At 39.4% G+C, this 13,243-nt stretch overlaps 1 protein-coding gene across 4 annotated transcripts in view; it reads right to left on the bottom strand.

Annotated features, from left to right (window-relative positions):
- Window positions 1–1,327: 1,327 nt before the first annotated feature.
- LOC101848335 (trithorax group protein osa) overlaps window positions 1,328–13,243 on the bottom strand; it is a gene marked incomplete in the record, with an annotated part of 63,351 nt that continues 51,435 nt past the window's right edge. The window contains 4 exon segments of one of the 4 annotated variants that reach the window (XM_013079307.1): window positions 1,328–3,030; window positions 6,123–6,212; window positions 7,829–7,918; window positions 12,897–13,243. In XM_013079307.1, the coding sequence (XP_012934761.1) occupies window positions 2,922–3,030; window positions 6,123–6,212; window positions 7,829–7,918; window positions 12,897–13,243 (636 nt within the window). 4 annotated transcript variants of the gene reach the window in all.

The raw sequence follows: 13,243 nt of genomic DNA, 5'->3' as shown, positions 1-13,243 counted from the left end.
GGAGAAAGGCAGTGGCAAAGTGCTTTATATGAGTGTCATTTACTCTCAAATTGGAAAGACAAATGTCAAATTACGTAAGGCAGAAACAAAGGTCACACACTCTGCAAACAAGATGTAACTACAGGGGGAAAAAAGTAGTTACTAGTTACGTACAGGAAATCAAGGATCAGATACAATAACATAACATCTCATTGTTAGTCAACAAGGGTTACTCACGTTTACAATAAATTATTATATTTTTCTAGACATATTGCACTCTGAATCGCCGATGAAAGATACATCGCTGTACATTGTGGTTTGCTACACGAGTGACGCAAGCACAAAGAGACACACAAAAGAACACATCACACGCACGAGTTAGATAGTTTTGAATTTGACGGCTAAATGTACAGCATAAATAGTTTTAAAAGAGAAGTATATTATAACGGTAAACTCAATAGTTCTGACGCATTTAATCCTAGCCCTTTCCACTAAGTCCTAAGCTATGAGCGTGTCATAGAATTGTAGTAGAGGTTTTGACATATCAGTGCATTATTGAGAGCAGTGACTATTGTTTCTACAAACTTTTGCGGAGATTCAAGACAGATGTAGCAAAATATGCGGTGCAAGTCAGATGCCTCTACATTATGACGTTCTAATCGTATTTGTCCACTTGATTTCTAAGGGTCTAATGTGATGGAATCTATTGAGGATTATTGACTGATGGTTTAAACTAAGCCAGTCTCATGCACGGTTTGGGTGATTTCTTGAATATTGCAAAGGTTGCTTGATCTGTCTTGAAATCTACTTGACAAGAGTTGTATGTCACTGGAAATATAGACCAAAAAATGTTAATAATTTACTTTTGCGTCTGAGTTTAAGAAAAACACGTCGGCACATGCCTGACGTTTAGCGCTGAGAGAAAGCAAGACAGACAGAAAGTGAAAGACAGACACCACAGAGGGATAACGAGGAAGAAAGTTCTCGCGTGTATACAACAAACAGCAACAACACTCAGAGGATCAGCATCCTCGTGCTCACTGATGGAGGGGACAGTAAGGAAAGGACTCATATTGAAAAAACAGCAACAGTCAGAGAAAATAAATTTAACAATAAATAAAAAAAATAAACAAATGTGCAAACAGATAAATAAATCAGGTACACAATACATTTCTTTTTTGCTTTAAAACAATGCAAGACTTTCAATATTGTGTAAATGTTAAAAATTTTCATTAATTACTTTGGTGTTCTTGATAACTGCCCATAATATCCACTACAGACTATTTAAAAAACCCTGATGTCATAGCGTCGTTTTTGTTTCACAAGGCATTATTTTTGGGTTTTTTAAATTTGTATTCTTATTATCAAAGTATTATATTATTGCGTCAAAGTCACTTCTGATCTTTGAACATTTTTCTTGCTTACCGTTGTTTCTCTTTGTTTAAACCTTCTATTTTTTTGGATGGCAGTTACGTAGGCTAGTCATGTTTATAAAGTTTTCAAGTGCTGCTTATTTATTAGTCACTGGACATGACCAGGGCATTTCATATGTTTTACGAAAATAGTTTGGTACTTTGCTCACTAGTCTTAGTGGTGATCTAAACTTCAGAAAAAACAAATTGCACATTCCACTGACAACTTTATAGCTAGTTCACACAAACAGCGCGGGTTGCTAACTAAGAGCTGACGCAAGACACTCTTTGCAATCTTTGAATATAGGCAAAATGATATTTACAGGCTCGAAGTAATTTGTTATACTAGGTATGGATGATATGTCGATGCTTCAAACAAGAAATACTCGCAAGCGTACATTTTACTGCTGCGCCACACAGCTTACTCCAGGAAGTCGCAGGTTGGGCAATGGCGCAGTTCTATGACAAGCATACTCGTGTTGGCTTTCACCCTCATTCACGTTTCTTTTGTTGAATAAAGAGTTTGTATACAGGTACATATTTGAGAAAAAATATTATACACTCTTGGTGTGAGGCACGCGGTTAAAGTTGGATTTTAGTTCGGGTTAGGGTAAAAGCAAGGCTCGAAGTCTTTATAGAAAAGTATACGATTCTTTAAAGCAAATCTCATGGATGATTCTGGAAAGAACGTTCGGAAGATTGTTTTAATGGTAATGATTATTGAAAGCTGATCTTGTGGGCTATTGATAATTTCCGTTTCTAGTTTACGTTGTTTGTTTTTTCTATGCCAGGTTTACGCCGAGCAAAGCGAGAGTCGAAATACAATGAAGAACACCAACAGCCAAAGGCCATACGACCGATCTGATGAGTCGATGCCGGTCGGAGATTGCACAATACATCCCCGGAGGCGGAACTTACTTATCCCCGGCGTTATGTAAGACTATACAACTGTAGCTGGATCACGTCGTCCACTATAGACCTATTGTTCCCAGCGGTTGCAATATATTGGTTTGGCTCGTGTCTAATTTATCCAAAAAAACAAAACAAAAAAAAAAGGTTAGCAAATTATATTAATGTCGTCATTTTCATTTCATCAAAATTTTCAATTATTTAAAAGCAGATATTTAGTGTTCGGTCTGCTAGATCATTGTTTTATTACTAGCTGCCACATGCACTGTATGGATCACTCTTGAACAATTATAATTTGAGGTTGTTGTTGAGTTATTACGTAATAACATAAAACAGGGTAAAATAGAGCAGACTGAAAGGTGTTTAACAAACAGTATCATCATGTTATCGTATTGTCGAAATACTGATTTGCCAGTCTACTCTGCAGACAACAGAACTCTAAAATATACAAATAGTTCAAAACCCTTTGTTGCAAGACCAATAGCAAATGCAATCCTCTGTTTTTGTAACAAACTTTGATCGTTTCATCAGTCAACCCACCGCAATTCATTTAGAATGCTCGGGGCCTGAAATTTCCTGTGTGCATAGTGGACTTTTTATTGGATTGTTCGTGAGAGAGATTTAGAAGTCTGAAGCTCCGATCTCGTCATAGAAAGGTTGTTGTTGTGGTGCAGGCTGGAAGACATGAGGCTTGGGGGCCGTCGGAGGGGGTCCTGCTTTCTTGGGTCCCCTAAAACGAAGAGGAGTCGTACACACCAGCGTTACATTATGCCATCATGTGGGCGCTGGAGTAAAGGCCAGCTTATGCCAGTATAACTTAATGTCTTAGTACATCATTTAAAAAAGCCTGTTGTGAGTTTACTCAGCTGACTGGTTGTAGTGTTTTTAAAATACAAAGCTTTAGCAATTTCAGATAGTATCACAAGTCAGGGGTTCTTTTCTTATTTTCAATATGTTTAACATTGAATTATGTTTAAGGCAATTCATTTGTTCTGGTACAAGGAAAAATAAATCAATAGCCAGACATATTGTTTACATGCAACCTGAATAATAGATGAAATTGCAGAAAAATTGCCTAAAGTTAACACTTCATGGTTCTTTGAAAAGGTCTAGATATGTTTTTGTAAGTTAAGTGTAACTTGCAATCATTAGAGAGGTTGCTTTAGCAAAGAGCATGTGATAACTGGTTTACGAAATGGCTATCAAAACAAACTGGTTCTCACAAAGACTAAGTTTAGTACTTACCCTTCACGAAAAGCTGTTGTTTCTATTTTTATTATTAGTACATACTACAAACTTATGTACTTCCACCACACGAACGTTAACAAACGGCGTTCATCCACATGCACATGGGCATACATCATGCTATTGTTCTGACGTCAATAACAGTTAAATAATCCTTGAATATACACGTTCTACTGGTCAAGCAAAACTAATTATTCACAGACCGAGCACGAACGGTCTTCTATCTATAATCACCTGCGTAAAGTCGATAGGTACATGCAAATGTCTCATAGACATGTGTGTCTTCACTGGCAGGCAGTGGATACATGTACTGTTGTAAACGCACTGTGGGGTTTACCAGTACTTCAACGATTCGTTTCCGTCATTGAAAAGAAAGGAATCCATTTGAAAATAAATGAAACAAAGGGCTGACAGGTATTCATGGAGTGGTGAAAGATAACAATAATGGAACTATGTTCAAATTGAACACACACACACACACACACACACACACACACATATATATATATATATATATATATATATCTGTATCGCTTAAATCATTTGAACTCCCGAGAACAAACTCGTTCTGAAAAATCCAATAAAAGCACATTATAATGAAGTAACGCATTAAGATCTGTGCTGAGGCCACATTAAGTCTGCAAAGTAAAAGATAACCAATAAGAAAAAACCCAAATAATGTATACATTTTGATTCACTCACCCCCCCCCCCCCCGTCCTATTTTCCGATGGCCCTTCCCTTCACCAACCATTCAGTGTCCATGAGCTCCCCCCTCCCGACCCAAAGAAAAGCATAGATTAAATAAAATAGCCCCAAACTGAGCGCGGCAATAGCAATCTTCAAAAGCAATACGTTAAAAGCACATCTTAGTTTTATTTTTTTCTATACTCATGCCAAGACCAACGGAGGAGGAAAAAGAAATAAATAAAATGCTCTAATACATCAAACCATACCAAAAAAATTATAATTGCTAGCACTTTCATAAAACGAACGAAAAGAACACAACTCACAAACGTACGAAAGAAAAGACAATAAAACTAAGGCAAAAAATGTTTGGATAGAATTTGCATAGAGGCCTAACAACATATCAAACTCTGTATTATCAACATATTGGTTTTCAGATCAGGAGTCGCATCCTTTGTAGTATTTGTCTCCCCCTCCAATAAATTTAATAGTATGAGTACACAAATAAACAACACACGTTTCCTCAAGAGTCCCCTCTAGTTGATTTAAGTTAGCACGGAAAGCAAATTTATGCTAAATAATTGAATAGGCAAATTTATTTTCTGTGTAAATAGAACATAACAAACTCGATATTCCCGAATACAGCAGGGATCTGCTAACAGTATGAGAAATTACTAATAAGAAGGGGTTTGGTTTGACAAACACCACCTGAGGACCCGTAGCAACAATATCAATAACAACAATAGTAACAGTAGCTTAAAAAATATTCTTTTTTTCTTTTCTTTTTATTATTTGCCCAGAAAAGTTGGGTGCTGATAATCTTCACAAACTAAACGAAGGCAGAACACAATGTAGATCAGCTTCCATTTATCATACTAATAATATCACATACCGGGTACGGGGAAAATCACCAAAAAAAAGGCGTTGAAATACAACTTATGTTATATCGTTTTACTCCAGAGAGTTAGATTTGAACATGTAGAACCCTACTGCTCTAAGGCCATTGCAGGCAGCAAGCTAGAAAGGAACAATTTCTACCGTCTACATGATGCCTGGCTGTAGTCCTCAGCATAATATTTTATTTTAGAGACAGTGATCAGAGATTTGCGCTCCACCCCTGGGTGCCCTGGGTCGACAGCCCCACGCAGAGGGTAGAACACCATTATGTTACTTTGTGTCCTTAGGAAAGATATTTTACCGGAGTTTTCCTCACTGCACCCAGGAAGGAATGGATGTCTAGATATCTAGCTAAAGACAGCGAAAGATCTTGTCAGTTAATGTTTCAGCGCGTGTAACCCGCAGTTTTAAACTTGTCTGCTTCCTGAGATGCCGAGAATGTTTCAGGGTCGTGTTCTAAGGTCTGCTTAGGTAATCATGTCTGTAAAGCGCATAGAGCTTGCTGTTGAGTGTGGTTATCAGATTATGATGAAAAGACGTGTTATATGAAGGTCAATTCATTTGTGCTTGAAGCCGGCTACGATTTGCTTTGAAGAGTCCATGATGTGCTCATATATAGTATGTCTTGATGCCTCAGAGCGTTCAAAGGGACCTTCATAACGAGCTATTCTACAGGAATGTGCACGAAAGCTAATCGGTAGTGCTACACCATTGAATAAATACACAGTGGGTTTGACTCAGGGCAGAATTTAGACGGGCGGAAGCTGCTAAAGACGAGGGCCTGATTAACTATTGCGTCAGAGATAATATACTGAGCCTCTGTTAAATAATGGACGTAAAAAGAATGAGATCTAAACACTCATAATTCACAAAGTTTTGTCAATTTCGGCCGTGTTTCTGCACCAGACCCCGGGACTCAGCCCCGCACCGCCCTGCCTTAAGTCTGGCCCAATTTGCTCTCCATCGAACAACACGTGGAACAATACAAAACCTACTGAGGCTGCCATCTGACGGACTTGGGTTTGCGCCAAGGGCCCGGGGGTCGAATCTTGGAAACAACCGGACTAGACAGTAAACTTTGGAGCCTTGGACACAACACACACGTCCCAAGCATTAGTAAACAGTGTTGCATTTAATAGTTTTCTCAATAACACAATGACAGAAGGGGGAAGAAAAAAGAAGATTATGTGGACTTGAAACGCAAAGCACACAGCGAGAAAAAAGCATGAGTCAGCAGTACAGAGTAAAGTGCAACCCAAAAGCCGAATATAACGAAATTAAAGCAGAGTAATAGTATTAGCGATCTATTGTCAATGCACTGGAGACAAACTTTTCAGCCAGAGCGATCAAAGCAAGATTGAACACAATATTCTCTCAAGAGTAAAAGATTCTGAGCACAGAATACAAGAGAGGTATTTGTTGACACAAAGGGCTGTGAGCTGAGAACAAGCAAAGCGAGATTACATGCATGAAGCAGCGGTATGAGAAGATGATATTGTTGGGGGAAAAAAAGTTTCTTTCGGGGAAATCTTGTGACCTAGCTCTATTCTTATAGGTCTGGAAAATCATTAAATACATTAGCTAACAGGAATCTGCCACACCCGACTTTTCTTATAATGTCAGTCTATAACTGGTGTGTATGTTATGAGCGCATCAAGCATTGGATATTTCACATACCTGCAGTCACATTTACTTAATTATTCATAATTCTATCTTGCCTCATTCTTTTATTACAAGTATTTCCCTTGAGACAAAATAGACGCGTCTGGATACTGGCACTAGCAGTCAATTAATCAAAGCAATCTGGAAAAGTAAGGCGAAAGAAAAAACATTTCTAATACTGTAGTGATTTTACTGACTTTTCAACTTTATTTCATTAACTTGTCTTTGAAAAGCGTTTATTACTATAAAGTTCTTTTAAAATTTGCTTTAAAAATATTATGCTTCTCTTGTTTGGAGCGACATTTACTTAATTTGTTTCCTTGGCAGAGAAACATTGAACGAAACAGACATTTTAACTCTTATATATTGGTGTCTTATTTAAAGGGGATGTTTTTCCTTTTAACCAACATACCAATAGGAGACCAAATCAATGCTATAACAGGGAATATGACGTAAAAAAACTTGAACTACGAGACACATGATTGGTTCTATGTCAGTTGTAGAGACTATGTCTATTGGTATAACATCAGACTACGCCTGGAAATAAGAATGCTTGGAAATACATGAATTCGAGAACTGGACTGAATCTTTACTCCGTAAAAAGCAATCATACGAAGCAGATATTTCAGTCTTTAAAGCTACACAGAATGTTATTTGTGCTTTCTATCCTTACGAGTCATCTAAAATAAAAACTAGATCTAAGTGTGGCAGCTATCAGATTGTCTAAACAATACAACAAACCGTTTCAATTAAGGCAACATTTGTCTTACCATTTGTGATAGATACTTATAACACCAGGTAATAGGCTACTGTAAAAGTCTCTGAAAACACCAAGCAATCTACGCGGGGTAGGGTTTGTAATTTGGCTTTTTTTGCGAACTACAAGATTAGCCTCCGTACATTTTGGACCTATGCAAAATTGTCCAACTAAAAGATGGATATCATGAAGTGACATGGTCAGGGTTAATGAAATCATAATATGTGATTCAACCTCTCTACTGGTGCAGGGGTGGCTGGCTAGTCAGTTACAAGTGCTCACCTCTTTTTGTCCTGCTCAATAAAGCGGAGGACAGCAGACTGGCTCCAGTCTCTATCTCCTGCCTGGTTAGTCTGGGGTGGGGGAGGCTTACTGAAAAGGGAGTCGTGTGACAGTGGTGAGAGATTTCTCGTGTTGGGGTCACATGTTAAAGAAGTCCGCTACAGCAACGGTTTGGATATCTTGACATATTTTCCGTGTTTGCAATGTTGACAGAACAGGTTCCCAACCTCCTAATTTTGTGTGGAAACTTCTCCACAACGAATTTGTCATCTTTCTAAACCTTGGGCCTGCTTCACACAAGGTAGGCGAACCGTATCTCTACTTAAGATAAAGAACGATAAAATCAAAGAAAGAAAAACTCTCATCAAACCCCACACACCCCACCCCCGCCCCCCCCCCCCCAAAAGGATACCCCCCCTCTCCCGCCCCCAACAAATAACAACCCCGAAGTAATATGATCCAAGGTTGGGAACACCTCGTTACACGATCAAGGAGTAGATTATGTCAAGTTGGGTGTGGGTGGGAAGAGGGACAGGATGGACAGTGGAGATTATATGGAACTTCTGCACTATCTGAATGAAGTAAGTAATATTGACAAGAGACAGTTTTGCTCTCCGTAGTTGGCCTCTTGCAGACCATCCAACCGCAAAACATAGTTGTGAGCAATGTATAAGCCCACACTTGTAGGAAAACAGAGCTGAATAATGTAACACAGGCAGGAGCTTACAATTCATTGTCTGTCACAACAAAAAATACATTAAAAAAAATTATGTATGGCATAGAATGGATGTTGAAGCCATTTCAACAAAGTTTTTTTTTAAATTCAAGAGGCAGGACCTCCACACAGAATTTCCATCATTTGGGGAGGAGTTTAGAGAGTAGAATACCTTGAAATATCCCCAGAATAAACACAATTCCCCGGAACTTCCCCCAATGTGTCCCTTGTGTGACTATGCATAATAATATATGAGACTGTGGATCATCACCTGTTCCACTGTACAGCCCTAAATGACATCAGAGCTACCCTTCTCCCTCCGAGACCTAACATTGACAACACACTCTATGGAACATTACAGCAACTGCAGCAGACCTGCACTTATCACTACATGGCATTGGACAGAAGGGCGAGAGCCCAGCTGTTGCTGGATCGATAACAACAACAACACAATTCAAGAACACCCCCACTAGGTAGGCCTATTTGACCTAATGATATTCGCACATAAGTCTAAATAAATTATCGACATGCCCCCATTTTGTGTCAAGTGAAAAGACATATCGTGTGATAATGATGCCAACAACTAACCAAATAGAGGGTAGACAAAATGATTGTAAAATAGAAGAATTTGCAGTGTAATCGTAAACTGTTTTTCCAGTTTCAAATTACATAGGGACATTCCATGTTTACCCAGAGCACTTTGGCGTTTTCAAAATGACTTTAGATTCTACTTGTTTTACCTTTTTGTAGTTTGTTCCTTTTCTAAGGCTAAAACAGCACCTGGACATGGATGGCTGGTGCCTCTATAAATAAATCATTGATGGTCTGGTCTGGTCCTTTTCTTAAAATTTCGCATTAACACTCCTAAGATTTCTAGAATAATTGTCATTTCTATTTTGGTTCTAGTAATTTTCAAACGGAATCTAAACCTTAAATGATGTTTGTAAAGGAAAAGATAAGCTGTCAGCGGAAAAGGTACTCCGATAATGCATGGCAGCAGAGAGAATAAAGAACAAAGTGCATCAGGAAATAGCGGAAAAGTTTTTGCCTGGACGGCTTTACTAGCATTCAGTTCGATCAAGGAGCATGTCATCAGAAAGAGAGAGAGAGAGAGAGAGAGAGAGAGAGAGAGAGAGAGAGAGAGAGAGAGAGAGAGAGAGAGAGGGAGAGAGAGAGGGAGAGAGAGAGAGAGAGAGAGAGAGAGAGAGAGAGAGAGAGAGAGAGAGAGAGAGAGAGAGAGATAGCAAGGGTGCGCCGCAAATGAGGCAAAGCTGAGTTCTCTCTGAACTGTGAGCCTAAAGCCGCCTAGAAGGACTACATACTGAAAGCACATTTAAAGCATTAAGTAATAATGGTGAAATCTATCATTGTTGGGTGATTCTACGTGAAAGCAAACAGTGACCCGGGTGCTGTGGCTTGGGGGGGGGGGGGGGATACGAACAGGGAGGATGAAAAAAAAAGATAACAAAACCCGTAGAAATAAGAAGATACTAATGATGATGATGATGATAATGATGATGATGATGATGATGATGATGATGATGATGATGATGATGATGATGATGATGATGATGATGATGTTGATGATAAATTATTGAACTGAATAGAAGTGTGAAAAGAGGGGGCGTGATAAGAGCCTAAAATATAAAAGAAAGAAAAAGAGAAAAGCAATCATGAGTTATGAGATCATTTTCCTGGAGTAAAAAGTAATCTAGTTTTGGGAAACCCCATGTTTTATAGGGGCATCTGCATAATGCCCACCATAGTGTTTATTCATTTTGGTAATCTTCCAGACCTGTAAAAAAGCCCCCAGGAAGGCGCAATAATTCTTCTTCTTCTTCTTCTTCTTCTTCTTCTTCTTCTTCTTCTTCTTCTTCTTTTTTTTTCCTTTTCTTCTTCTTCTTCTTCTTCCTTGTTCTTTTTCTTCTTCTTCTTCTAGCTTCTCTATCTCAGGTATTCAGCGGGAATGAAGACAGAAAGCTAAATAAAGAATAATCGAGGCAACGCATTTCGGGTATTCAAGATATGTGTACCTCCGACGACTGCAAGTCTACAAGCAGTCCCATAAGTTAGTGCAATAAAATTCACACAAAGAATGCTAAATCAAAAGCTCTCATAAAATCGTAAGATTTAACATATTTGGTGTAATTGGCAGTGTACTAAATTATTAGGTTTTAAAATGGTCGTAGAAATAGTGTTCTGTGTTTCTCTTGTTTATAATTATATATTCTGTGTTATTCTATCTGGCTTACGTAAATGTCGTTAGCAAAACAATCAAATCCTTGAAGGGGAAAGTGCCATGGAATGTTTTGGAACACTGCTTAGCTGTATGGAGGCTGTAAGACTATTTGGACTGAAAGACGGGAAGTTTTAGTTTCCCTTTGTAGTTATTTTCTGTTTTAATAAACTAATGAAAGACTTAAAACACACATAACCGAGGAAAAGTCATAGAGGCTCAAGAATTGCGTAAGGCCGAGCCTGGGTGTGAGAAATTTGCTTTTGAATAGTTCAGTTTGAAGAATCGTCTTCCCCTTCCTGTTCGTCCGTCTATTGTGAGCCCTTTTATCAGTTATACAGCTCAGTCGTCTTTGGTTTCGGTAAAGATAGAGGTACACAAATACGCAGAGAGAAGACTCGACCCTCATGGATTATTGTGGAGAAGGTTGGGGATCATGATTCAGTGGTAAAATTGACAGGGTAGTAAACTTCCTCTTTTGCTGCGTTCGTCAACTCTCCACCTATCATCACTTTTTGGTTTGTTTAAGAGAGAGGTGCGAAACGAAATTGGTTTTCAATTTTTAAAAAAAATCGATGCTTAGTTCCTGTGGTTGGCAGACGGACAAAAAAAATCAGAAGTGTGTGGGTTTTGGGGTGGGTAGTAGGTTGAGAGAAGAGTTGTAGAAGGGGAGTGAGAGGTGGAGTGGAGAAGAGAGTGGATGTGGATGGAGGGCGTGCCTACAACGGTTACAACAACTGAGATGGTCCACGGTATCCCATCATGCCATCGGGACGAGACACGACCACACGGGCAGACACCACAGCACTGGCGGGGAGGGACAGAAGGCGCACTAGCTTTTGCTCAAAAGTTTAGCCCTTTAAAAAAACCGCATCGCATTTTTCAATTTAATCTTCAAAGAACAAGTCTATTTATATATTTAACAAATGAATAAATTAAAAAAAAAATGTATATACATATGTGTGTATGTGTGTGTGTATTGAAAAGTGCTAAGTTCAAACTCTGATCAAATAACACCTGTGTAATATTAGATGTCTAGTAATAAACAAAAGAAGAAGAAACAAATAGGATGGTAAAAAATGTTTGGTGGGAACATTTCCTAACTTTTACAGTACAAATTCTTCCTTGAGTAATTAATGTTTTCGAGTTTCACCCAACATAAACGTTACTTGATTAATAAATTAGGCCGAGGTCGTTTTTTCCTTAAATGATCAACACCTTCAGTATCTCGAATGGAACTCGTCCGCTTTGAGGGCGATGCACATCGTAAGAACTGGGAAATCGCTAATTCCAAAGAGCGATGGACCCTTACATAATACTGAGAACAAAATTCTTGACTTTGTGACGTAAGCAGCTAATAATCCGACCTTGAGTCGCAATCACTGTTTCCTCGTTCTGTTACCATTTTTGTCGTCTGCAGCTGGTACTCTCAAGTTTCAAATTAAAAAGTGTAATGGGAGAGGGGTAATGTCAGTGCATTAGAGGCTGCTTCTTTTACTGCTGTACGTGTCTGTCGTGTAATGCTGGTTGCTTCGCCTTGCACAAGGGGTATGCTTTTGATTCCCAGATGGGAAAGATATTTCGCGTATGTTTGTTAGTATTTCAATAATCTTCTGGGATGTAGTTGGCTCTGACAGGCAGCGAAGAACCCCTTCCTTAATTATTTTGATTCGTGTGGATGTGGGTGTAATTATTATTAATTTTTTTTAACGTACTATTTAGAGAATTGAGAAATGTTTGCGGACACGGAGGGCTGCTTCTTGTTCTTATGTGCGGAGGTAAGAAATCTGTATTTATACATTAGATGCCTGTTACCATTATTGTTGAGGAGAGGTATGTTTCAACTGAATAGAGATCATATTTTTATCAAACGTACAACGATATATTCTAATTTTTAGTCATGACTTCAGAATATTCTGAGGGCTGTCTACGTCATTAGCCCGATTCTTCTGTATCATTAAATTCACCGCGGCCACTGACGTCACTTCGAAAAGTTTACTGCGCCTTCTCCCCTTTTTCCCGTTGTGTGGTAGACACGGCAAAAAGGAAAAACAAAAACAACAACGAAAAAAGTCACCACTACGTCACCGCTACGTCACGGGCTACAAACCACTCACGTCTGATCCGACATGGCCTGCGTCTGACCATGGAGTGTCTCCTGAACGTTCTGATTCGAGTACAGACCCATGGGGGAGTTGTACTGCAGATGCACCACCTTGGGACCGTCCTGCGAGTTTCCTCCAGCTACGGGGACCACGGGGGTCTGGGTGGGGCTGAATGGGGCTGCAGTGGGGCTGTACCCCCCGGCCACGGCCCGTGGACTCTGTTGGGAGGGGACAGACCTGGCGGGTTCGTGCTCCTGACCGAAGGTGGCGTCCTGCTCCCAGGGCTTGACGCCGGTCGAGCGGAGGGTGTTGCGCCACGCTGGCATGCTGTCGTCCTCCACCTGTGGCGGTTTCTGCCA

The sequence above is a fragment of the Aplysia californica genome, unplaced genomic scaffold (assembly GCF_000002075.1).
Source record: "Aplysia californica isolate F4 #8 unplaced genomic scaffold, AplCal3.0 scaffold00047, whole genome shotgun sequence".
Taxonomy (NCBI): domain Eukaryota; kingdom Metazoa; phylum Mollusca; class Gastropoda; order Aplysiida; family Aplysiidae; genus Aplysia; species Aplysia californica.
The sequence above is the reverse complement of the archived record's forward strand: the minus strand, read 5'-3'. Positions and strand labels throughout refer to the sequence as shown.